The sequence below is a fragment of the Branchiostoma lanceolatum genome, chromosome 3 (assembly GCF_035083965.1).
Source record: "Branchiostoma lanceolatum isolate klBraLanc5 chromosome 3, klBraLanc5.hap2, whole genome shotgun sequence".
Taxonomy (NCBI): Eukaryota; Metazoa; Chordata; class Leptocardii; order Amphioxiformes; family Branchiostomatidae; genus Branchiostoma; species Branchiostoma lanceolatum.
This window is the reverse complement of record NC_089724.1, coordinates 23187036-23213460: the sequence shown is the minus strand read 5'-3', so window position 1 is coordinate 23213460 and position 26425 is coordinate 23187036. Positions and strand designations below refer to the sequence as shown.

At 40.9% G+C, this 26425-nt stretch overlaps 4 protein-coding genes across 11 annotated transcripts; 2 read left to right on the top strand and 2 right to left on the bottom strand.

Annotated features, from left to right (window-relative positions):
* Positions 1 to 233: 233 nt before the first annotated feature.
* LOC136431118 (alpha-1,6-mannosyl-glycoprotein 2-beta-N-acetylglucosaminyltransferase-like) lies at positions 234 to 5779 on the bottom strand. Of its 3 annotated transcripts, XM_066422367.1 has the most exons (10): positions 5664 to 5769; positions 4973 to 4991; positions 4035 to 4623; positions 3755 to 3852; positions 3319 to 3418; positions 2614 to 2744; positions 2257 to 2332; positions 2009 to 2098; positions 1381 to 1505; positions 234 to 1239 (listed from the first exon to the last, which is right to left on the bottom strand). In XM_066422367.1, exons 3-10 carry the CDS (start codon positions 4563 to 4565, stop codon positions 996 to 998), a joined length of 1395 nt encoding a protein of 464 aa, XP_066278464.1. In that variant the 5' UTR covers positions 4566 to 4623; positions 4973 to 4991; positions 5664 to 5769; the 3' UTR covers positions 234 to 995. The 3 variants fall into 3 exon arrangements, with proteins under 3 accessions (XP_066278464.1, XP_066278462.1, XP_066278465.1); XM_066422365.1 differs by lacking the exon at positions 4973 to 4991 and having other exon boundaries at positions 5664 to 5779; XM_066422368.1 differs by lacking the exons at positions 4973 to 4991; positions 5664 to 5769 and adding an exon at positions 4766 to 4925.
* Positions 5757 to 14438, top strand: LOC136431114 (phosphoacetylglucosamine mutase-like). Of its 5 annotated transcripts, none has more exons than XM_066422356.1 (19): positions 5757 to 5819; positions 7034 to 7141; positions 7611 to 7681; positions 7836 to 7965; positions 8301 to 8396; positions 8562 to 8635; positions 8977 to 9105; positions 9308 to 9459; positions 9861 to 9903; positions 10101 to 10181; positions 10271 to 10314; positions 10698 to 10817; positions 11407 to 11508; positions 11657 to 11712; positions 11985 to 12048; positions 12457 to 12579; positions 12780 to 12901; positions 13246 to 13297; positions 13432 to 14438. In XM_066422356.1, exons 2-19 carry the CDS (start codon positions 7044 to 7046, stop codon positions 13525 to 13527), a joined length of 1653 nt encoding a protein of 550 aa, XP_066278453.1. In that variant the 5' UTR covers positions 5757 to 5819; positions 7034 to 7043; the 3' UTR covers positions 13528 to 14438. The 5 variants fall into 5 exon arrangements, with proteins under 5 accessions (XP_066278453.1, XP_066278452.1, XP_066278451.1 ...); XM_066422355.1 differs by having other exon boundaries at positions 5771 to 5862; positions 9311 to 9459; XM_066422354.1 differs by having other exon boundaries at positions 5771 to 5862.
* Positions 14439 to 14646: 208 nt separating this feature from the next.
* On the bottom strand, positions 14647 to 21003 carry LOC136431116 (E3 ubiquitin-protein ligase KCMF1-like). Of its 2 annotated transcripts, none has more exons than XM_066422363.1 (7): positions 20778 to 21003; positions 19798 to 19965; positions 18764 to 18903; positions 18177 to 18278; positions 17400 to 17565; positions 16584 to 16845; positions 14647 to 15871 (listed from the first exon to the last, which is right to left on the bottom strand). In XM_066422363.1, exons 1-7 carry the CDS (start codon positions 20791 to 20793, stop codon positions 15112 to 15114), a joined length of 1614 nt encoding a protein of 537 aa, XP_066278460.1. In that variant the 5' UTR covers positions 20794 to 21003; the 3' UTR covers positions 14647 to 15111. The 2 variants fall into 2 exon arrangements, with proteins under 2 accessions (XP_066278460.1, XP_066278459.1); XM_066422362.1 differs by having other exon boundaries at positions 17400 to 17602; positions 18178 to 18278.
* Positions 21004 to 21424: 421 nt separating this feature from the next.
* LOC136431120 (dihydropteridine reductase-like) lies at positions 21425 to 26167 on the top strand. Its single transcript, XM_066422370.1, has 6 exons — positions 21425 to 21678; positions 23392 to 23581; positions 23834 to 23974; positions 24187 to 24295; positions 24449 to 24532; positions 24750 to 26167. Exons 1-6 carry the CDS (start codon positions 21592 to 21594, stop codon positions 24850 to 24852), a joined length of 714 nt encoding a protein of 237 aa, XP_066278467.1. The 5' UTR covers positions 21425 to 21591; the 3' UTR covers positions 24853 to 26167.
* The last annotated feature ends 258 nt before the right edge of the window (positions 26168 to 26425 follow it).

The window sequence follows — 26425 nt, the reverse complement described above, 5'->3', positions numbered from 1 at the left end:
TCTGTAAAATTAATCATGATACACAGGGTCTACTATGGCACTTTCCTACTCTTACTAGTCCATTTACGTGTAAGTCTGGGATATACTTGTAACACTTACTGCAGCTCCATTCAGCAACACATACCAACCTCAAATTCATTTTCAATCAGGAAATATCACATCAGCGGGCATAGGTTATCTATAATAATCCAAACATTGCTTTAGAGTTTAGAGGAAAAACATTGTCCAAAAAGTATTGTGACAAAAACACATGTTTCATCTATGAGTTCCCTTTGACAAATATCACACAACCGTTAAATTACTGTTGCACTTGGTACGAGACTATAAACATCCATTTTCCTTTGGGTCGTATCATGCATAATTCAATTGTCATTGCATCTGTACAGACTGGATGTTACCCCAAAACTGTTGAAGAAATCACCTTGCAAAAGCAAAAACAGAACACACCAAAAATCAGAGAGGTGTGAATTTAAAGTTTGAAAAATTGCATCAAGAGTTGTTGTAAACTAAAAAGATGCACAACAGAGCTAACATAAAAATTACACTACTGTGAGAAAACCTGTACGAATGAATGTAGATCTAAAAGAAGTTCATCCCCCAAGATCATTCCAGGTTTGTCCATTTTGAATGTCTTACTTGTAGCAAACACATCAAACTTGTACAAAGAACATCCTTATGCATGTCAGAAAAAAATTCAGCCCCCCTTTTTTGGCACCATTGGAGTGAGGTTAGTAATATCATATCATTTCGATAGAAGGAAACCATTTGGACTAACAATATGCCATCATACACCTTTTACTCTTTGATAGTTTGCCTTCATTTTGGACTAATAGGAACAAACAAATATCTAGCCCCCAATCCAACAACAGAAAAACTCACAGGACAAGATCAGGCTTCAGCTTCTAAAAAACCTTTGTACAAAGTTTTTGCAAGATGGTGAATATATATATATTTTCATATGATATATATAAAACTATAATCAAATAATGCTGGAATCAAGTGTCATTCTGTCCGACCATTTGCATCTTGGCATAGCTCATACACAGCCTGTGGTCACGTGGGTCTGCCCAGCCCCCGTTGGGCTTCATTGTCTTAATGACTGCAGACTTGTCAAAGCGCTGCTTGATGTACAGTCCAGTGGGGTCCAGGTAAGGCTTGTTTCTCCTCAGTAGGTCCTCCACATAGCCCACCTCCTTCCCCACCTCACACTTTGCATCCTTGTTAGAATGATGCATTCCACTGATAGCAAAAAAGACATAAATTTTTATCACAAGAACCCACAAAGGAATTTGGGCCATACAAAAAAACAGGTTTTTTACAATATCTTAAAATTGAGTCATGATATTGCACGGTTGCATGAGCAACAGCAGTTTGTCCTACCATGTGCCGATGTGGAACACTCTTGGTCCCAGGATGACCATGGTGGTCAGGGTGCTGGGCAAACACCTGCCGCTCACGTGCTGGAGGGTCCAGTCCCAGTTGTAGTCATCAAATTTGCAGAACTCCTGAAATATGTCATGACATCACATGTACAGTGAATCTTTCATACATGAGGTTGAAATTAAGTATGGACTAATACTTCCTGACTTTTAGTTGTACCCAATACAAAGTTGGAACAAGATTGAATCTCAAGAACAAGTAGAGAGAGAATTTAAATGCTTGAACTTTTGCATCTGTATACATCAAAGGCATGGATGTTCACATTTAGCAAACACCCCCTGAGTCAGTAGATGTGACATTTATCCAACCACTGAATCACACTATATAGTTTCTAACATTTTGTGTTCTGTGTAATTTGGATATGCAGGCAAATGATGATGATGATGTAATTTGGATATACAGGTATGCTTTTACAGGCTTAGGTTGACTTTGAATCACAGTATATGTAGTTTCAAATTTTCTGTGCAACATGGATATACTAATACAATAAAATTATGTTTTACACTAAATTACAGGCTAAATCAATCCTAGCATAAAGTTGTAATATCAATGGTGAACAAAGCCTGACCTTTGAACAGCTCCTGATCTTGGCCCATGTGTCCCTGGTGTAAGCCATGCCCATGTTGTGTTTGGAAGACTGCCATGTGATCACATCCACCTGGGATAGGGCAGGACAGACTTATCAGACCAGGCAAAACCATAAGTCTTAATAAACAACAAACCATTTGTCTTAGTAACCTAGTAAACTACAAAACCTTAAGTCTTAGTAAACTTTGATCAAGGAAGAACAACACATAAGAGCAAGTTGTGCCTTACCATGTCTCCTACTGACTGGTAATTAGAAGGTCTGTCGTACAGTCCCATGGTGATGATGTCACATTCTGGACACTCACTGCAAATACAAGAATCCCATTGGGCTAGGAATTTAATGCTTTAGCAAATAAGAAAACTTCAATTGTAAGATAGAACTGATTTATGACTATGGGGTAACCTTATTCTTCAAGCAGAGGTTTTGATTGGGGGGGGGGGGGGCTGAGGGGATTGAGTAGGGATTCTTAACGTTGCCCTCTGTGCCCCGGTCGAAACCTCTGCTTGGAGAATAGGTCTGCACCCACCAAATGAATACTATAGTATAATCAAAAGGTTATTTATGTTCCATATTAATGTGCACACCTCTGCTGTAGTTTAGCCATAAGCTCCATTGTAGCGTAGAAGTCCTGAGAAACAATGTGATCTTCCTCCAGAAACATGACTAGACCTTTGTGATCTCGCGTAGCCTTTAGACCTTCGAACACTCGGTGGGCCTGGAAGCACAAGTAACTCTGGTTGGTGTCATCAATAAAACTGTGTTCAAGAATATACAGCTCCATTTTATATATACATGTATAATAGAAATACTTCCTTGCAAATGTACATGTGTTGCACTTATGCTGTTAAGCGGTTGCTAAGGTGCTGTATACATGTACAGACTGAAACTAATACATTTTAAGCTGCCATAGTTGCAGGACATACCAATAGCAAAGAGAGAGCCTTTTGTTTCTGACTGAAACAAACCTACAATTCAAAAGTATACTATTTCAGTAGCTAAACAGGTGAAACCAGTACATTAACTGTGAATGACGTAAGATGTCTGGAATTGGGAGAGTTTTGGAGACAAAGCCATTGCCAGTAAACAATCCATCAGGGCTGTATCAAACAAATCAATAAGTTGTGAGGGTGAGGAGGACTAATTCACAGTATGGTTGATATTGTATATTGTATGGCCTCAAGGCTGTTGTATCATTTGTAATATCATACACAACTACACTTTTTTATGTTTAGACAAACAATTGATGCTACATTATATCTTAGACGGTCTTGACTTGAAAGTCATCATACCTTCCACCACCAATGGTGCTTGGTCATTGTGAAGGGTGCCTCTCTGTAGTGTCCATACATGTCTGGGTAGCCTGCATTGGTGCACTCAATCTCAAGGGCCCTTAAAACACAACAACACACCACTTGGTAAAGGAAGAAGGTAAGTAGGTAGTATACTATAGGCATGTGGGTGGAAATAGCGATCAATATAAGTGAAGAACAGTGAAGAGAGATATTGTACACTTGTAAAAACAAAATGGTTGCTTATTGGAATATAATAGTTGGACAATGCAAGACAAAAGTGCAACACAAAAGAAGGTCTGAGAATGGTAAAATAGAAAGCACTTGAATTTTCGGGGGTAAAAGATATTTCACTGCCTGGTTGTTACCATGCATGACGCCTGGCTGAAAGAACCTTCACCTACTTGTCGTGTGACATCTTTGTTTGATTACTTACTTGTCTCTGGGGATGTCCCTGGGACAGTCATTTGGGTCCTGGCCTGGAAATTCATCAGGATAAAATTGCAATGCAAATGGAAAGAATATCTGCATCACCTGCAAGTGTGGGTGGAAGGTAAAGGTTGAAACATATTCAAGTTGACACAAAACTACAAGATCAGGAATTCATACCTTGAGTATCAAGCCATAAACTTTTTTATGCCTTCTCTACTAAACTATCGGTGACACACAAAATCTTACAGTGAAAAAAGTTGCCAGACCAAATGGATTCCACTAACCTGACAGAAGTCTATACTTTCTACAATCTTGTTGACCTCTTTTGAGAAGTAGTCGTGGCTGATGATCAGAAAGGCCTTCTCAATGCTCTTTGCTGCAGCGAGAGACTTCACCAACTGTTCCAGGTACTCTGGCCTGTTGTGGACTTGCACGACAATAACAATCCCCTCTTCAGGCCTCTTGGGGAACTTGTCCAGATTGTGGATCTCCTGGTTAAAGTTCACATCATTGATAATGCTCCTCATTTCTTGCACACTGGATGGGTTTCTGTCCGATAGATTGACAGACTTCATGTTTTGCTGAGCCTCCTCGTGCTGAGATGACTCTTCCTCAGGCCTCTTCTCTTCATCCTCCTTCTTAATCACAGACTTGACATCCTCCTTGTGTTCTTCAGCAATGTCAATCTCCTTATCTTCCTCCTCTTCAAGAGTTCTTACTTCTTCATCTTTGTTGGTGACTTTGACGATGTAGAAAAAGGCAGCCACCAGGAGGCTGGCCACTATAATCAACTTAAAAACCCGTGATGGCCTCATAGTGGTGCGGTGTCCAGTTTGAAAATGCAAGAGCGTACTAATGAGATCTGTTTTTCAGCTGGAAGAACAATGAACCAAAAACTATTGGTTACAAAAAATGTGAAGTCATAACAGAACATAACTACTGAAGTTTGGCAGGATGATAGTTAAAAGTAAGAGGCGTTACACGGATGTTAGGAAAAGACTGATGTGTCACCTACAGGTATTCTTTGATTTTCCGTTTCATCTGCTCATCCGTTAGCAAGACAGAGTCATACTTTCCAAAGATCTTGACAGCGTACAGGGCAAGAGATGTAAGGAAACCAAATATGATAATCATAAGGACCATCTCTGATGGCTTAAGAACACACATTTCAGGTGCCGAATATCACAAAAAAATATGATCTAAAAAATTAACATATGCTTACTCCATCCATGAAGCAAGACCTGCAAATGCAAGAGTACAGAAATCATAATCATCAAGATGCTTGGATTGCTTATGATAATTTTGATTCCATTGAAATAGCCCAATGGTACTTGATCTACACTATTCCACCTACACTAATCTTTTATTCATCATTCACTTTTTTCAGTAACAATTATGGAATTTTACCATTTGAGCATAATATACTCTTGTTGCTGCCCAGCTCCATTTGTAGTAACAAATTGGAACAGCAGTCCTGTATACCTAATAGTCTATAGACCCATAGTACGTGCTCATCATGATTTCGACTTTTCTATGAAAGTGAACAAATTATGACAACTGTGGCAGCGTTATATATAACGTACTACAAGCTGTTACCCTGGGACGTAAACAAGCACCTGGTTCTCGAGTAACTTAGCACAGAAATCTACCAAGTGACTAGCAAAATCCTTCAAGTTAAAATACAGTTCTATATATGATCAGCAACCGTTCCTCTTTCCAGCGAGTTCTCATACAACGGGACAGCTGTTGCATTTAGCTTTGGCCTAGAACGCACAGGGGGGAATAGGACCGTGAAAAAAAGCGTTCTGGTCGTCGGCATCGCTTTTGTACCCCCGTAAGCAGACTTCACCGCTCGGTTAGGACGAAAAACAAAATGTATGATATAGAGTCACAATGTACGGATATTCCCTTACCTTTAAAGTCATACAACTCCTTCATGAGAAACAGAAGTTACCAATTTTTGACGAGATTTTATGAGCTCAGTTGCGCTTGACCACCATCTTGGTTAGGGGTTCTAGGCATGCGCGCGCACAATGTCAAAGTTCATGCGCTACTTCCGGGTTGTGCAGGTGAGTTTGTGTTCCACGTGGCGCCAGGTACGCACCCTTACAGGTGACGAGCTCTCACACTACATTGTATAGCTGTAATGATTGACGTAATGCAAACGCGCATGCATAAGTGGCGTCTGAAGGGCGTTGGGCGTTCCGTTTTGGTGAAGTTAGCTGGTATACCATCGTTGAATTTCTTTTTCTTTTCATGTTCAGTTCAGCCTCGTCAAATTAACGTTGTTCCTGGTTCACACCTGAAAGTTTTGTCGCATCCAAAATTAAGAGTTGCATTTTGCAAACGTTGCAGTTCAAAACTTAGGGAGGGGTTGATGTGGTGAGTTTGTAAACAGTCGATGAGCCCTGTATTATATAATCCGCCACACGTAAACAACAAATTTCAGACTCTTGTTTATTTTTCTAGCCCTTTGCAAATCAAAGTAACGTTGCATGTTTTATCTGTTTCACTACTACAGTATGTTGATTTAGTTACACAATCTAACAGTGTTACACACACAGTGACTTGTTGTTCATATTAGATACCATGATTGGTAAGTAGGGTTGCCCCGCCCCCTTTATGGGTAACAAAAAAATTGTCTTTGATTTTTGTTGAAAGCCAACAAAGTAGAAAAACGAATGGCAGCAAATACTTGGCTGTATTGACACATGTACATTACGTAACAATTTTTTAAAAGAAAAAATCTTTTTGTTAACATTTGTATACTGTTTATTTGTTCTATAAAATGTTTGCCATCTTAAAATAAACCAAATCTCACTCAGTGATTTTATTCTGTGGTTATAGCAAATGACCAGGCCTTATGACACCATACATTCACCTAGGGGCTGGTTATTACACCTTAATCAACTCCCGGCTGCTACTACTAGTCTGAATTTAGGCATTTCATTGGCATTGCAGTAATTATGATTTGGATCCCCAAATCACTGCATGTAGGTGGGTAATGTGATCAGGGCAGAAGCAATTGTTGGCATATTTTACAGACATATGCTGTAATATAACATGGTACAAATAACGTCAAATGAAAACCCTGTATTGCAGGTCAGCAGGTAACGTGTTATAGCAGTTGCTGCTGCCCAAAAGTTAGTTTATACATCAATGATCAATCTAGATAGCTATCATTGCAGTAGTAACCATTTTCTAACAGGCATTCTTCTCAATACTGCCGGCAATGAAATCCTTCAAGTTAATGAAGTAACGTTTCTTGTTTGTCTCCCTTCAGAACTGGTAAGATGTCTGATATTCTTGCCGAGGCAGTGAAGGGGGCTGCAGCCCACCCACGTCCAGAGGGCATCAACTTTACCTATGGCACTGCTGGTTTCAGGGACAAGTAAGATTGCTTATATAATGCATTGCTTGAACCTGTACATACAAAATGTATGTAATAGAACAGCTATCTAATATAGCATCACCTGGTAAGGACAAGAAAACATCATAATTGTATAAGCGCAATACTACGGTATTGCCGAAGATTTTACTGTCAAATTATTGGCACATTAATTCTACCAGTCCTAGCTCCTAGTGGATTTAATGTTTTTTTAATTAATCCAAGCGAGGGGGGAGGGGCTGGTTCAAGCAGAGCCTGCTCCCTCCCGCTGGTTTTGGATTAGGCCAGCAGCTGCCAGCCACTGTTAATCGACCATGAAATGGATGTTAACAATGTTTCTGGGGTGGGACTGATATTTTTCTCCTCCTCCCTGGACGGAAATGATACTAGAATAAAGATCACTAATCCTTCCTTTTTTTGACAAGCTTTGTCAGCTGGAGTTAAACAGTGGATATCCTTTCTTTTATTTCAGGTCAACCATCCTAGACCCTGTCTTATACCGTATGGGGCTGCTTGCTGCATTGAGGTCAAAGGCCAAGAAAGGTAAGAGTCATCGCAGCTCAAAATGAAAAGTTCTTACCTTGTTGACTCCATTCAACCGTACATGTTGCAGCAGCTACAAATGTAAGAACAACAGCATTGTGCTGTGCGAAATAAAGAAATGGTCAATCAAAGTGATTCCTGTCTGCACCTGCAGCTACTGTAGCTGCGATGATTACTGCCTCACACAACCCTGAGCCTGACAATGGAGTCAAGCTGGTGGATCCGATGGGTGAGATGTTGGAAGCAGCCTGGGAGAAACATTCCACAGACCTGGCAAATGCCAAGTAAGTAAATCACTAAAAAGATACAAAAAAAGGAGTCCTGAATAGAGATTAAAAAACACATTGACTTCAGTTGATTATTTGATGTATTTGAAAAAGGATATGATTTGAAAAATGAAGGTATCTTGTTTAAGGAGTCAACAGCAATTTGGATTTTTGATTGTAAGGCCTGCAGTTTTGTATAGGTCAAGGTCAATAGGGATTTCAGGATTAAACAGGATTACTAGTAACTTTAGGTCAGGAACCAGGACATAGATAAACCAACAACAACACATATGAACAAGATAGGTAAGGAAACATCCAACATTTGATTGATTATAAATGTGGTTTGTTTACAGAGATGAGGACATAGGGTCTGCCCTGCAAAGGATCATTGATGCATTGGACATCGACATCAGTCTTCCTTCAGATGTCTTTGTTGCCAGGGATACCAGGTAGGTGGACCTTCCAAACTCATCAACTATGTTTGTGCAACAGAATGTAAGTTAGAGTAGAAATACAGTAAATTGCTACCGGTAAGTCCTGAAAACATGAATAATCGCTTTACAATGAGATGATTTCAAGCAAATCATGCATTTGACCTGTTTCCTTTCCATAAGGCCAAGTGGACCACCTCTCACACAAGCCTTACTGGATGGGCTGAAGGTCATGGGGTCAACTTTCACTGACTTTGGTAAGTTCTGATTTTGTTTGTTTTTTAACACTGATTTTTTTCTATGTGAATTGTGATATTGTTCAGTACTTTAGTAGTAGTATCCGGTATTTTGATTAAACTGCTGCCGGGGTCCCTGACACAGGGGTGGGCAGCAGCCGGCTAGTCGTCACACCCCTCTTCCATGCAGCTCTGTCCAGGGGGTTAACGCTGGTCAGGCCGCACATACTTTAACAGCTAATATAATGTGATAACAAAAGAATAATGAAAAGATTGTGAAATGACAAATACAGAAGAGTACTGAAGGTTGTAAAGATCACCAGTTCAAATGATTTCCATGTAATATTGTTGATTGATCTCAGGGATACTGACGACTCCTCAGCTACACTACCTAGTGCGTTGCCACAACAGCAAGGGTGCCTATGGGGAGCCAACAGAAGACGGCTACTACAAAAAGCTAGCACAGGCCTTCCTTAAACTGAGGGAAGATGGTATGTCTAAACAGATTACGAAACATTTATCACACAAATCCTGTCTGTCATTTATTTGTTTCAAAATGTTTCTTTCATTGATTGCTTGCACATTGCGATATTTTCTCTACTTGTACATGTTTCCAAGATCAGAGCTCTGATACAGCCATTTTTTGGCATACTACCAAAATCCAAACTTAAATCTTATGATGTTCTCTTTAAGCAGGTACAAAGAAGAAGTATCAGCCAGTTGTGATTATAGATGGTGCCAATGGAGTGGGTGCTCTGAAGACAAGGAAACTGCAGCCACATCTGAATGACTCCCTGAAGATAACAGTTTGCAATGATGGGTCTTCTGGGAAACTGAATGACAAGGTACAGTGTGGAGATAGTGCTCAAGCTGTAAACAAAAGGAAGTAGCACCCTGACCCATCCCTGAGAGCACAAAACCTCCATCAATGCAGCATATCATTTGTATTTAAAGGGAATCTCTAGTTGGTGCTAGAATGTTTAACATTAAGTCACTTATCAAACATTGAAAATCTCATCGCAAGTATTGTCCCAATGGGCATGATTTGTTTCAATTACCCTGCTAACAAATACCTTACATGTAAGCAAGCACACAAACACGAACCAACCTTCACTGCAAAAATGCTAATAGGACCAGGAAGGATGTTCTGTTACGGGTAGTCAGCCTGATGCCATGTACATGTATTTGTGTAGTAAGAGATATTATTCTTTATTTGTGTAGAGATATTATTCTTTGTACTTTTCAGTGTGGAGCAGATTTTGTGAAGGTCCAGCAAAAGCCACCCCCAGGTACTGTCAAAAAAGGGTTATCAAATGTAACTTGATTTTACATGTTGAGTTGTTCTTTCTACATTTCTTCATGTGTTCTCTACGATTTACTTGCTGTAGCTTTTATTGTAATGATTTCATCAGGTTGGTAGAACAAAGGATATTGAAGCAGGTGAGTAACAAAGAAAACTCCAATATCCTTTTATTGCATACTGCAGGTATGGAGATTCAACCAGGTCAGAGGTGTGTGTCCTTTGATGGCGATGCAGACAGAGTGGTGTTTTTCTACCTAAACAAAGGTGATTCCTTGTGCATTAATGCATGCATTGATCTTTGAACGAGTTGAAAATGTTGGAAATTAGAGTCATTGTCCTGTACTTGGTTCCAGATGGAGTTTTCAATCTTCTGGATGGAGACAAGATTTCAACATTGGTGAGCTATTTTAGTTATCAGTTACATAAAGTATTATGCAGTTACATAAAGTATTATGCAGTTACATAAAGTATTATGCAGCAATCTTGTAGCATGAAACTCTGTACTAAACTAGATGTTGACAGAATTGTTGCTTTACAATGAAATCTTGAACATCATTCTTTTCATGGGATGAGAATTTCTCAAGATCAATTAGAACTCATACAATATCATCAGCAGCAGCAACAACTGTGTTCTGCATTTGTAGTTGTTGAAGCTTGTTTCAGTTGCAGTCACTCATACAAGTCAGTCACAATTGCATATAAAGCAAGCTACTTGTGCTGTGTACATACATTGTAAGCAGAAGCAATTTTGATTGTGGATACCTCACACAAACACTCCAGATTGCTGGCTACCTTGGTGAGCTTGTGTCAGCCTCAGGCCTTCAAGTTCAACTGAACATTGGTGTGGTGCAGACAGCATACGCTAATGGCTCTTCAACACGATATCTGGAGGATGTCATGGTAGGTTACTGAATATTTGTGAAAACTCAAGTAACATCATTCATATTCTTACATCTTTTCTGTATTTCAAAGACCTACAACATGGAGATTTTTTCTTAGAGGGGAACATATTCTGATATTGTATCCATGTCACTGCCCTTGGTGCTGAAAAGCATTCTTGTGGGAAATACCTTACCTTTTTTAAGTGAACTTCTGCTCTAAAATTACTTCATGTTGTTTTAAGAGAGGTTGGTTTATTGGTTTATTGGTTTATTTCGATACCCTTTAGTAGAATTGCGACTTATCTTCCAGGGTTCAACACAAAAAGTATACAAACACAGACATATATACAGTGCAAGATTAAAAGGACATAACGTTATATACATAATCATAACAAATACAGATTGCTAACTTAACTTACGAATAATTGGTGACAAACTGGTAGATGGCCTTCTTAAAGTGATATGGGACTGTCAATGATTTGATGTTAGATGGTAATGTATTCCAAAGATTGATGGTTCCAAAGGTTGTTTCATTGATACAAAACCTAGAGACAATTTAAGGAAACTAAAGTTCCTGGTTGAATTTGAGCATGTCCACCTTCCCACAGAAAGTGCCTGTGTCCTGTGCAAAGACTGGAGTTAAGCACTTACACCACAAGGCTCTGGAGTTTGATGTTGGGGTGTACTTTGAAGCCAATGGACATGGAACAGTAAGGCAGCACTTTTTTTCTTACCACGGATGTTGTGGACTTTTTAAAACCACTGTGACGAGTCATAGCCCAACCAACATAAATGCTATGAAGAGTATTTGACAATTTGTATTTTATGAAATAGATCAATTATCATACATTTTTCCAGGTACTTTTCAGTGACCAAGCAGAGCAGAAGATCAAGTCTGCCAGCCAGGATGACAGGTAGTGTGCCTGAAGTGTTTCTTCACACACATCCCTCTTAGCCTAATGTTGTAAGCGGTAAATTACTTTCACAATTCAGGTGATTTGTATATTGTCCAATAATGCATTGATGTCAACCGTAAGTCCTTTTTGTTTTCAATCATGAAGCATATCTATGTGACATGTTGTTTAAGAGCCGTTAAAACTGACTGAAATATATTTGTGACAGAAACATGACGATATCAGTGATGTTGCTTCACACTGAAACATATTTATCATTCCTGCCTTCCCAGTCTTGACTCCAGTAAGAGAGAAGCTGCAACAAGGCTGACTCTCATGATGGACCTAATCAACCAAGTAAGACTTCATTAACCTGAAGCTTGCATTAATTGATATTATAATTTCAGTTATCCATGCCAGCATTACTGTTGAAGCTCCTTGTCTCTGTGGTGTAGAGGTCTGCGCTTCTGTCTCTCACCACATCTGGCTCAAATTACTTGGACCAGAAGGACTGGGGTTCAAGCCCCAGGTAGGACACCTCTGGACAAGAGGCACGTTGAGTCATACCAAAGACTTTATAAAAATGGTACATACTTCTGAAACAGTATGGAAGTTAAACACACTTCACTGTCAGTGGACTAGCCATCTGCTACAGTGATTGCACCACAGTGTGGCCCAGGGCTATGAAACGGAGATGGGCACCGCCCTATACATCAATAATGGTGTGGGAGGATTTTAACTTTTAACTAACTGTTGAACCTCCAGACTGTTGGGGACGCCATCTCAGACTTCCTGGTGGTGGAGACCATACTGTCCACCCGCGACTGGGCTGCTGACGACTGGAACATGCAGTACAAGGACCTGCCATCCAGGCTGCTCAAGATCAAGGTGAGTAAGGCTATACCTAGATTCAACAATCATTCAGGGGACAGGAAAAAAGGTTGCTGATGACAGGGTGGGGTTAACTATGTAAAAATAGGCTGGACTGTTTTAATGTGGTTATGACTGGAGGTAGTTGCCTGGGCCATGGGGCTTGCAATCTCTTAATGTTGACTGGACGGAGTCACCTTCCCACTGTATATACACAGGTGAAGGACAGGACAGCTGTTCAGACAACTGATGCTGAGCGCTGTGCCACGGCACCAGCTGGTCTCCAGGAGGCCATCAACAAACTTGTTGCCAAATACCAGCAGGGAAGGTCATTTGTTAGGTTAGTTAAATATTTCATATTGTTACTGATATATATATATACACCTATGTATACATGTATATACATATTTGTATTCCACAATTGTTGTTGCTTGACTAGAAATGACAATATCCACCTTCATCATCAGCCGTTAACTATGAAATGGAGAAATTGAGAAACTTCTAAGACAAAATAGTTTTTTTGGGTTGCACTCTCCAACTCTAAGGATTGTTATTCTTTTTCCAGCCGTCCTAAGGATTGCCATATGATAATTGATCATACATTTTGACCATCTGTCTGTTGATCAATGTTGCAAATTAACTACTATTTGAGCACCACACAAATCAATACAATCATCTCTTCAGGCCTTCAGGTACAGAAGATGTAGTCAGGGTGTTTGCAGAAGCAGATACTCAGGTAAGACATGTGTAAGTTTTCTCTGACTGCAATTTCTATTGAAAAATCTGGTTTGAAAATGAGCTGTCAGTACGGGTGATTTTTATATTGCAAGTGTAACAAACGTTATCTTTTCCCTTTCTTTTCCTCTGCAGGCTAATGCAGACATGCTTGCACATGAAGTCAGTGTGCAGGTGTACCAGCTGGCAGGGGGCATCGGGGAGCAGCCACAGCCTCCCAGCACTTCTTAGAGCTCGAACAATGTCACCACTGTCTTGGTACCAAGTTTATTTTCTGAAGGTCTTCGCAGGCATCCGAGACCTCCATATGTAGTGGTGGTTGATCCATACGGTGGAATATGTAATTGCTTTTGTTTGTAACACTGAGCAGGAAACATTGATTATCAAATTTGTGGCAATGTTATATTTCTTCATGGCTTTAATAAGTTGTCTGCCATTTTCTACTTGTGCATAGATGTCTTGGGACATTTGAATAGAATGGACAGGTAGCTTATTTAGTCTTTAAGACATTTACTTCATTTTAAGCACTTTTATTCTGGCAGCAGCAAGAAGGAATGTTTGTCTTGTAATCAGTGACTTGATGAGGGTATGTTTGTTTGTAACAGTATGTCGAGTTTACCAACTTCACAAAACTGCTTTCCTTTGGAAAGAACACTTGGGATGATTCGAAAGTCTGGTGTTGTGCAAATCATAAATGTACATTGTATTGCACATCAATTTTTTGCTGTTTTTGGTAGAATGCAGATTTTAAAACTATGTCGTTACGTACAGCTCTGAGAAAGAGACATATCTGGCTACTTTTATTTCAAACAGGACTGTTAACTTAAGAGGACACCAATACCGGGAATGTTTCCAAATTTGAGCAATAAACACACGTAAGAAACAAGATCAGATGTGTCAAGGCATGTTCACCACCTTTTTCATGTGGTGTGTTCCATACAAGCCAGTTTTGAAGAGAGTCGGGATATGTCCCATGTTCTAGTGGAACACACTATTCTTGGAGACGATGGGAGCTGCGGTAAAATAAATTCCAGCCCTATTCTTATGTGCAGTGCAGTATCTTTCACTTTGTGTTGATGTGTAAAGTTGCAGTATTTGACTATTTATGACTAATTGCAATAAAAATCAATGTGTTCCTGTGACTTGCCTAAAATATTTAGGAGACATTTATTTACACTAAGTCTAATTGGTCCTTGGTTCTATTTAAACTTTGGCACATACTTGTCACCAATGTGACATTAATGCAAGTGGCCAAGGACACTAAAGGGCACATATTGAAAGGGAGGACGGGGGGATAAGAAGACCCTAAGCAGTAATAACAGAAACACAAAGACACAATTTCACACTTCCTCCATAGCATTTCTCATTTATTACTGTACATGTTTTATAGCAACAACATTGTGTTATTTACTGTCCCTTGTATTCTGGGCACTGATTTGAGTGAACAGACCTCTCCAATAAAACACCCTTTTCAACAGGAAACTTGTCCAACAGTCAACACATCGAACACCTCTAGATCAAAAGATGTGTTCTGACAAGCTGAATAAATCCTCTACAAAAAAACCCAACCTGTTCCACTAATGAAAATGGATTAATTAAGTTGCATGCATACATTTTGGGCATGGAAACTCTTGTGGATGCTGCTGGGGTATGCAATCTTGAGCAAGGCATTTGGGAACTCCATTGCCCTTCAGCCTTATCATCAGCAGTAAGCGCAATGGAAGAAATCAGAAAATATCTTATTATAAGACATTTATATACCCATTGACAAAAATCTGTAATATAGAGAAGGCATGACTGGTATGTAAAGCGCTACTATGAGAAAGGGTCTACAAAATCATGCAATTCTAATTTTGTTGTGAGCTTAGCACGATACCGTTGTCCCGACACCTGCTCTTTAGCTTGCTTGGTGCCCATTGAAGATTCTGTTGTCCCACCAGTCTGTGCCGGTGAGTTAGGAGCAGTCGAGGACTCTGCCTTTGCATTCGCTGTCGGTGCAGCTCGAGCGCTGCCCGAGGACGCAGCTTTGGGATTGGCTGACAAGGGGGCCCTCACATTAACAGAGGGAGCAGCAGCTCTCGGATTGGCTGAGGGGGCAGCTTTGACATTAGACGACGGTGCAACCTTGGGATTGGTTGATAATGACACCTTGGGACTGGTTAACGTTGCTCTGGTGTTAGGGGTTAAATCTGCTCTCTGGCTCACAGACATTACCGCTCGAGAACTGGTCGAGGATTCTACTTTAGACTTGGATCCAGAGCGATTTACATCATTTTTCTGGTGGCGATTTTTGACAGAATTCTTGGGCCTCGCACCACCAACAGCCTCGCTCTGCTGTCCTGAGTCCCGTTTTGTTTTGCTTGCCTCTTCTTCTCTCAGTGTGTGCCTTAGGCGTGGCATAGCCAAATCTTCCTCAGACGACGTGGATGATTCCTCATCACTCTTCCATTCTTTCACTGGTAAGTCGTCCTCTGACATGAGTGCAAGTAACAAGTCCTGTACAAATTTACTCTTATCTGCTCTTTCCTCCTCCCATTTCTCACGTTCACCTTCTGGTAACTGGTTCTCCCATATTCTGTGAAATTAAGAACACAACTATAAGAGTCAAGACCTCCATGGAGCAAATGTTGGGTACACACCAATTGACTCACAACAATTCACAGCCAAATCAGTTTGTTTGTTAAACCCGAGGAGCTTCAGATATATTTGTTGATCGCCAGAAGGTTGTTCCATTCAAAAATCACCGGAGACTCAAGCACATTTTTCACCTGAAAATGTATACCATCACATTGGGCGTGGCAAGGAGACCTGCAATCATTAGCCGATCTCCAAAAATCATGCAATGATCAAGAGAAAACCGGAGCATTACTGCCAAAATTGGCAAAAAAGTAATTTACAGCTCGCAGACTGATTGGCATATCGATTCTCCTGTTGTGTGATTATTGTCTTATTAAACATATTAGTGAGATGTATAATAGGAGGATGACGAAAAAAGCGATTATCGGGATCTGAGAAGATTCTTATACACTAAAGCACTTCTTTTTCCAAATGTCCTTATTTTTTCAGCTACGGTTGCTGCTTAATTGAACCCAAGGTCAAGCTCTTCTCAAACACAGGACCAAAAGCCTATGTCTCCTTTAATGGCCTGCACCTTTTACAAGAAGTGCCCATGTTAGGGTTCATACCTGCACGGGGTAGCTGTGTTGCTAACTATTGCACTACCGAAAACTAAAGATGAGGAGGGATCAAAACTCAAGTCAGCTTGATGAGGGTGAACCAGTACCCACCTGGATAACAGGAACTGTGGACTTCCCTGCCCCGCTGCACTAATGGAGTCTAAAGGCTGCGTGCCTGCAGCAGTGGGGGTGCTGGTCGACGACGGAGCAGCCTGTCGACGGGGCATGGACCTCTCCAGCTGCTGCCGGGCGGCCTGCGCCTGCTGACGCTCCAGCTGCAGCTGCATCTGGAGCTGCTGGAGCTGGGACGTGGTGGCTGCCGTGGTGGAAGCACCTGCTGTACGCCGAACGCCTGACAGCTGAGACAGCAGTTCTGTGGGTAGACAATAACAGATCATCATCAAACCTGAAGAGCGCAACCTTCCCAAAGTATTTGTTCTTGTACGTTTTGTAATGTATTCTGTCGATGGCAACACGGAAATAAGCTGTAAGCTTGAGTCTGTCGTCATCATGTCATGTATTTAAATGTTGCAATAAAAAAAAATAGATAAATAAGAAACCTTCACAAAAGGCAGTACAGTTAGACCTGCCCAAGAACACCACTCAGGGGACTGATAAAATTTGATCTATGGACAGGTGATTACTATAGACAGGATTCTTAGTGCTCGAGTCAATGGGGAAAATTATCTCAGGGACCACCAAAAAGTGATCACATTTTCCAGTTGGTCCTTTTGTAGAGCTGGTCACTTGTACAGGTTTGACTGTAATGTTTCATCCATTGGATTTACGTTTGTAGTCTGCAGTTTGAAAGGAAAATGTCAACAAACCACAGGAAGGACGACTTCAAATGTCAGTGAATCAAAGGATCAAAATAAACTGGATCTCAAAGGTCACAAGGTAAGTACATGTGGTAAATGCTAGACATACCAGCTATGGGGTCCATGGTTTCTCTGCTGCTTGGAGAGGTGGTAGACTGGGCTGACAGGCCAGCTGCAGTGCTGAAGTGCATGTTGGCCCTGCGTGCCCTGGCTCCCCCCATACCCCTGCCAGGATGGAACATCCTGCGAACATGCCGCGCACTGCTAGCGTCATCGTGCTCGCCGGTCAAGGAAAAAGTTTGGATTGAGGCCTGAGCTAGCTGTCAAGGGTTGTCTGCAGGTAAGTGTCGATCAAAAGGACCTTTAAGACTATATAGATATCAGGATATAGATACAGCAACTACAGCAGTTTACGTCTACAACAGCTCTACTTGTCCTTACATATTCGAAGTACTTGTCTTGTGTGCTTTTAGCTACTTGGTCTTGAAACAACATACAACTGTTGTTATTTCATGCTGGGAAGGTGGCCAAATTTCTGTACAAAAATAAGTCAGTCTCCAGGGGAAGTGTCCCTCATTAGAATGTTGGGCCATGCAGAGGTTCTCACTAAACAGTCTAAGAGGTGAAATTAAACTGGAAGGAAAACATTACCATCTCAAGTCATCTTTGAGGAAAATATTTCAAACAAGTCTTTTTACAGTAGGAAAGAATGCTTCAACCATGAAAATCTCATGCCAACAATGTCTGTCAGATGCTAACCTTTCTTTTCACTAAATATCATCATAAATTCCTGTATTTGACTTTTGATTATATTCAACTTACTTTCACTAAACAAAAAGCAGCTAATCATCTATATAACATTGCCAAGAAGTTTGCAAAAGGATATCAAGTCTCTTGGAGATCTGTGCTCTAATGTAAGATGTGCAGCAAAGTCATCTGTGACGTGGTTTGGATCTCCACCTGGGACTGCTGCACAAACAGGGCATACCTGCCAGGAATAGGACAAAAATTAGCAAATCTTTGTTTTTACCACCAAGAGGTTAAATCTGGATCTACATCTACTTGAAAGTAGGGGTTCATGATTTCATATGTCTTTCAGTTTAATTAAGGTGCTCTGGTCCTTTACCAGGATGAGACATCTGAAAACTCATGAAAGGAATGCATAAGGAATACATGTAGCTTATCATACCCCGATAACCCTTATTTTACCAGCACACACAGCTAGACAGGCTAACTGTACACATTTTCCTATTCCTTGGAACCACTTATATGTCATTTCTCATCTTTTTTTTCAATGTGAGATGCTATTTTTGTATCCAGGAAAAGTTTTCAAACATGCCTTTCCCTGAAAGTCTATGTCGTGAGTGACCACAGGTTTAATCAAGACTACAGTATTTCAACTTAATTCAGACAAAGAATAGCAAACTGCAGAAAAGGGGTGTGCCTTAAAGGCACACAGAAAAATGTTCTTACCACTTCTGTGGAAGTGTCTGAGTGCTCAGACGTCACATGTTCCTGTAGCGAGGACTCTGTATACCCCATTTTCCCACAGAACGGACATGTAAAGGACTGAGGATGCTCTATTGCAAGCCCTTCCCCGCCATAGTACAGCTCTGAGGGGGGGATACAAAATCATGGTTGACACGAATATACATTTCTCAGTGAGTGCATTTCATATCACTCACGACTAATTATATCATACTGGGTCTGTCACTACTAATGGGACAAGATTACAGAATCATGAATTATCACAAACTTTGAATTTGCAGCATTGTTAATATGACCTGAAAAAATATTATTTGGGTATTTCAATCATTTCAGGCAGATGCATCTAAGTTACCTAAGTGCAGTGTTTTTCAAACTCACTGCTTCAACTACTGGCTTCATTCCAAAAACTGTACGTGTAATACACTACATATTGAAAACTTCTCTCTTTGTTAGTTTGTATAAACATGTCCTGTGACAAAATATAATGGTCTAACCCTTCCAACCTGAAAAAGTTCATTCCTAAAAATACAAGGATGTAAATAAGCAATGTCTTCTGGATCAGTATCTAAATACATTTTTTATATGTGAAAAACAACACTTTCTCTTTACACTGCTTTTACATTTGGTGTATAGTTGGACCAATTACAAGGTTTGTGATAGAAATGGCAAGTCAAACAGGAGTGTTTGGCAGTGTTGGAGATGGACAACAGAAATAAGTTGAAAATAATTTAAAAACTACCAAGCCATAGACTCTGATAGAGGCAGCTCCTAATATATTTTTCTAATATATTTGATTTGAAAAATTGTAGAAACTTGCAGATTTGCTGGCAAACAAATTTTCAAGGCTCACTGATATGGATCAGGTTTTACATGTTATCAGATACATGAATTAGCATGCCAATGCAGGCGTGGTAAGTTTATCTCCAACAAACAGACATAGCCTGCAATACTAGATAGATAACAAAGATAGCATTTTACACTTTGTACATGTCCTTCATCTCATCACATATAATGCTCACCAAAGTCTGATCTTGTCAGAATACACTGCATGGGGTGATCGGCGGTATGTCTTGTCGTGGTGGCACCACTCTCGTAACAAGATGCACATAAATCGTAGTCGTAGCAGATCAGACACTTGTATCTCTTGCCTCTGAAGTTGCCCTTCAAGCAAGAGTCACAGCTGACACCTGCAGCGTTCGAAAGTGAGAGTTCACTGACACATCACTGACAACTGGTATCCTTCAGATTTTTAATGATTCAAACCCCCCAACCTTGTGATCCAAAACAGGAACTAGACCAATGTATGCTTCTGCAGTTGTGAGTTGTGACATAACAATTCAATGACTAGGTTATGGCAAACTCAAATTGTCCACAGTAAGTTAATTCATTTGACAAATAACTTCATTCTGACACCCAGCCTCTGACAGAAACATTGCTTTGCCTTCTTGGTGATCTACAGAAATGCTGAATACATCATAGAGATGTCAGTTTGAGGAAACATACAAACTTACAGTGAAGAGACTGTTGTTATACAAGTGACATTGACTATCTGACTCACATAATTTGTTCATTGGATATAGATAAGTCAAAGCCTTTCAAACTAACAAACGACATCATAAAGTACACCTTCACCATGAGTAACAGAGATTATGTACTACAAAATCAACTGATACACTTCATTGAAGTAACAGTAACGCCGTTCATCCTACTGCAAATGGAATACCGTTAAAGTTAAACCACAAGAGGACGTTATAGTGCTACAGAATACCTAGTATTGGCCCCACCTACGCTTATGGCGCAGGCACCTTCTGCGAACACTGAACGCCAGACAACACATATTGTACACTTCTAATGGAAACAGATCCTTTGTGAAAGCCAAAAGGCGACGGATACACAAACTGTATTAGTTTTGACGCATAAAAAATGTTCGTCCGCATGCCAGCCAGTGAGGCACCTGACTATGGCAGCCATCTTGCCCACCCAACCCCCTTCGTCTTACCTTCATGTCGGGACATCCTAGAAAGTGAAATCGCGCTGGACGCGCCTCAAAACCGTGAAGACGGTCCCTAACGATGTAGGGCACAAGCATGAATAATGGTGTCACACAAAAACGCTCCACAGCCGCGAATTGAGTGGTGAAATATCGCAGATATTTCGCAAATCACTTCTCCGTCCACGGAAAATGACGTCAAATTTCCCAGCATGCCCAGACTGTGCGAATGACCCACCTCTCGCAAAATCTCGTGAAGTCTCGTCTCAATCGAAACATGACATTTTTTTTGCACTTTCCACTTTTCAGAAAAAAAAAGTTGAAAGTGAAAATGTTTGGCAGGTAACATTACTAACGATGAAGCTTTTTCCCATGATGTATTCTCCAGATGTTGTCGATGTAAAGGGTGTTTTATTTTGTTTTAATAGTACGAAATTAGCTGTATAACGTGGAATTTGATCCCCAACACTTTGAATGTCGGCTTTTCAGTATTTTCTGCTCATTTAGCTCCTTTTCTTTTCTACTTTTGAACCCATTTATCCCATTTTTATCCTTATCAAGACTCATCATCCACCTAGCGGGATGTCTAGTTACTGCAGGCAATGATTAATGCAAGGAGTTCAACATAGTTCTGCTGAAACTTAATGCACATTCCAAAGACATCGCGTTATCTTAGCCAGTTATGACATCATTCAGTAACGCTGTACAAAGGAGACGAGGCGAGGTTCCGTACAGCTCAAGACGGCTGCCAAGGACATAAAAGTCTGAAGGCGCCAAACTGACAAACTTCTGCTCCAAAGTCACGTGATCACTTGTAAACAAGATGGCTGCGTCCAGTCGTGTGTTGGTGTACGGAGGGAAAGGTGCGCTCGGGTCCGTCTGTGTCAAGTATTTCAAGGAGAGAAGCTGGGTCAGTATACAGTGTATAGTCTAAGGAGTGCCGTGAGTTATATCGAGATAGTTAACATGCTGTATGGACGATACGCCTCCAGTGTGAAGCATCATATGACCCTCACTCCACTTCGTGACCATAATTTCTCCTCCCAAACCATCTATCATGATCAGATCTCCACGTGGGCACACTTATGCATGCCGTGGAGCTCCTTACGCGTTATATGAATACATAGGCCAAGGTAGGAAGCTTTAGGTGTTTCTTTCTTATAGGAACCTTTTTCCGATTTATGTCACGTACTTCAAGGAGAAATATAACAAAGAAAGTAAGGGCGATTCTGAAGGGGGCGTGTCCACAGGTAACTGATTCAGAAGTACCCACATTCCACTGTTGCAAGTAACAGGGAACAGAGACTCTTGAGATATTTGGAGAGTCACCTTCACATTCAATAAATTCTTGAATGTTGTGTGCAAAGAAAACGTTCAGGCACAGGTAGATTTGTGGCTCTTTGGTCTACAGCTGTTGAGCTGCCCTCCCACAAATTTTGTGCAGTTGTGGTGCCTCAAGGCAGAAGGATGCCTTTATCTTGCCCTCCTGAGTCATGGTAGAGTCAGGTAAACTGATGTATGAAATGTAATTTTTCTAGGTTGCCATATCAATGATAGCACACTCTATTTTCAGGCTGTATAAACTTGATAGTCACAACTCTTAGTCTTAGTAAGCCTTACCAAAATTATGGGGTGGGGAGTTAGGTTGCCCCAGGCTTAGCAAAACACCCCAGCAAAACATCCCATATTGTCACCTATTGTGAGATCTTTTCATAGCGGCCATTGACAGTCAGTACTGGAATGATACAGGAAGGTTGTAGGTCATTCATTCAACTTCAAAATTTATAGAATTTCCTCTTGCTCATCAGGGAAATATTTTTATGTCACTCATTTATGGGGGCACCCCCTATAAAGCTAGTTTATTTTGGGTCTCAATTCGAGTTTGCACACCCCCAAGTCTAGCGACCGTCTCTTCCAGGTAATACTTCTGAGCCAAAACAACTGTGAATGGGCATGAAGGATATCTCTCTAGCTACAAGAAAACACGAGTTTCGGTTTCTTCAACCTTTGTAATTTTAGTAAATATAAGAGGGAAAAAGTATTTTTCCGTCAAAAATGAGGCGCAAAATTTGGCATTTTCCCGTGGAACTAAACACATCACAAAATTTTTTGACACGAAAATGACTGTTAGTGTCAGAAAGAGAAAACTCCAAGGTATAATCAAGCCCATTATAAAAAAAATCCTACCACTGCGATTTTCACAATAACCCGACGCGCGAGGTAATGCAACACGGCCAAAAGAACGCAACAAAGGTCAATCGGGGTCAAAGGGCAGTTTACCTTCAACGCGTATGGATATCCGGAAGTAAGGCTCGGATCGAAACGCAATTTCCACCCAAAACACACCAATTCATATGCTTTTCAGCCATGTTAGTATTTAATGTCAGTTCGAAGCACATTTTGAGAAATGTGAACTCAAACCCAGACCCTCGAAACCCTTTCGTCCCTTTTTTGTCGCGGACTACCATGGACCACTGTCGCGGAAGAACTGGTGCGTGCACCGTTAAATTTATTTTTGCTCTTTTATGTAGACAACCAATGGAACAATGCAACATGGACCTATACATGTATGCCACACATTGTGCACAGTTGTATGTGTAACTGTCTTCTGTTTTACCAACAGTGGGTAGGCTCTATTGACCTGGTACCAAACGAGGAGGCAGATGCCAATGTGGTGGTGCAGCCGTGTGAGTCGTGGCAGGAGCAGACGGACGCAGTGCTGAAGGGTGTAGAAAGCTGCCTGCGGGGAGAGAAGGTGGACGCCATTCTGTGCGTGGCAGGAGGATGGGCAGGCGGAAGTGCTGGCTCAAAAGGTCTGGATCATAAGTCTGTCAGTGTGACTGTTGAAGCCATATAATATTGATGACTGGAGGTGTTCAAAGTATCTTTGTTTGTTTGAACCTTTGTTTATTCATTCAGTACAGTGTAATATAGCCAAAACAGGGCTCAGAATACCCACCTGCAGTCTTGAGATATGCTGAAATAATTGTAAACAACTTGCAATTTGGCGTACAATTAGTATTCTGTGCTCCAACTTATGCTGATCTATGTATTATAACATCCAGACTTCATCAAGAACTCGGACATGATGTGGAAGCAGAGCGTGTGGACGTCTTCCATCGCTGCCAGGTTGTCTTCACTGCATCTTAAGGATGGAGGTTTGCTCACCTTGCCAGGAGCTCTGCCTGCTCTGGATGGGACAGCAGGTATGGAGGCTTTGTGGAACTCAGTCAGTATACAATTTATTCTAATTTTCAGGTTTGTCAACCAGTACATTTAGCTGCAGCACAATTTGATAAAGCATTCATATTGGACGACCAGAAAACTTGTCTGATGAGGGACTCTTGTTTTTAGATACCTGATTTCTAACCTTTTTACTCAAACCAGCCCATGTAGTTTTGCCTGATGTGTTGTGCAGGAATGATTGGTTATGGGATGGCCAAGGCTGCTATCCACCAGCTGACCAAGAGTTTGGGCCAGCCCAATGGTGGTCTTCCCGAGGGGGCTGCTGCGATTGCCATTCTTCCGTACGTTGCTTTAGACACAACAAATCATTCTCGAGTGCTCTTGCATGTCTCCTTGATTTTTATTTACTTGTATCTTCTAATCTAAATTCCAGTCTTAAAAAATCCAGTTTGTCAACACTCTTTAATCGTCATATGTTGTCCTTGTGTTGGCAGGGTGACCTTGGACACCCCCATGAACAGGAAATGGATGAAAGATGCTGACTTCAGCACATGGACATCCCTGGAGTTTGTGGCAGAGTGAGTATAGCAACTCTCTCATGATCTTCTATAAGAATTTTGACAGAGAACACTGACTAAGATTAGTAAGAAAACTATTTGCACAAACTGTTAACATGAAAAATATGTGTTCCAACATTTTTCTCCTGCTCTTTCTCTCTATTATCAACACTTGCACTACATTCCCTTCCAATGTGGCCACTGTTGATCCATGAAACCTGTCTAATTGGATTTGCAGGCTATTCTACAACTGGACTCAGGGTAAGGACCGCCCAGCGAGCGGCACACTGCTGAAACTCACCACATCTGATAGCATCACCAAATGCACTCCTGCTGACTGACTCCAGCCAAGGCAGTAGGCCTTTTGACAGATAACGCCCTGCTCCCAGGCTGACAATCATGGGAAATGATTTGAAACCAGGTGGTAGATGCATCCTGTTGACAGTGTAATTCATTCATAATATTGTTGAAGGTAGACTTTGCAAGATTTGGCTCTATTTGCCAGTCTCAAGAAACGTATTCCTTCTAGAAGGGACATGGATCAGAGACATACAAAGCAGTTTGTAACCCATTTATAGTTTATCAAGGATTAGCTACCTGGACGTTACAGTGTTTTGCATGACAATGTTCAGGACAAACAGCATGGAGTGGTAATCCAGTAAGTGGCGCAACTAGTGAGACTGCACAAAAGTTTGTATAACACTTATCAAGCTTGAAAATTCTGCTACTGTAAATGCAGAATTATTCGCGGTGGTTTTATGTTAGTGGTATTCGCGGTGAACTCTTTACCGCGAACTTAAAACCACCGCATTATGTGACTGTAGTGCTACTACTATTGTTTCAAGCGCGAACTCAAACCCGCCGCGAACACTCCATTTCCTCCCTATCGCGAAATTAAATCCCCGCGAAAATTTCTGCATTTACAGTAGTTTTTTCTGTGTGGGAAAACATTTTGAATATGCTAAGAGATGAAATGGCAAAAATCCTGTGAAGTCTATGTTTGAATGTAAGACATATTGTAGCTGTCCCAAGACAGGATGAAAGTAGCCTAGGTGCCATTCCATTTAGTTTTCTGTGGCTCTCATACTCACTGCTTACCAACATCGTACCGGTTGTTTGATTTCCTAGGCTCCTATACTTACCACTTATCAACTAGCTGGTTAGCAAAGAGTATGGGTTCCACAGAAAACTAACCAGGATGGTACCCAGGCTAGCCTTGCTGTGGAGAATAAGAAGCCAACAGCTTCAGAGGATGCTGGACAGGTGATCATGTCATAGAGTGAAATGTTAACAGGTAGGAGTGAGCTAATAGGTGTTGGTGATGCAAACTAGTGATTCTTGGTGCTCTGTCTAAGACATATCGTAGCAACATGAAGTTAGCAGAACTTGTTTCAAAAATCAGGTCCTGTAATTGATTTTGACAGATAACTTCTTATGGCCTAGCTGTGTGTTAAGAGGACATGAGAGATGACTTTGAATAAGGCAATGTGGACACAAACATTTTGAAAGGACATCTTTTGGCTGTAGGACTGCAACAATACAGTTGTCATGGTAACAAATGTGGTGACAGTTTATGTTGACATGAGTACATGTATCATAGCACATGTATCAGGTCTCAAGCCAAAACCATCAAACATGAAGGTGTAACTCATGAAACTATGTTGAAGTGGCCTCACTTTTTTCTAGTGACTTTCTACCACTTAAGTCAGAGCAGGGACAGAACTGACTGACAGGCAATCCTCCCTTGACGACATAACTCCCTCAGCCGGCATTAGAGAACATTGGCCCGAGTAAAACAATCGCGTATCAGCGCTCCCCCAAAGAATAAATGCCGCCGCTCCAATAAATCTGCAAAGGAGGCTAGGACAGGACAGTATTCTGTTCTAAGGGACATCTTGAAAAGGAGGGTGTTGG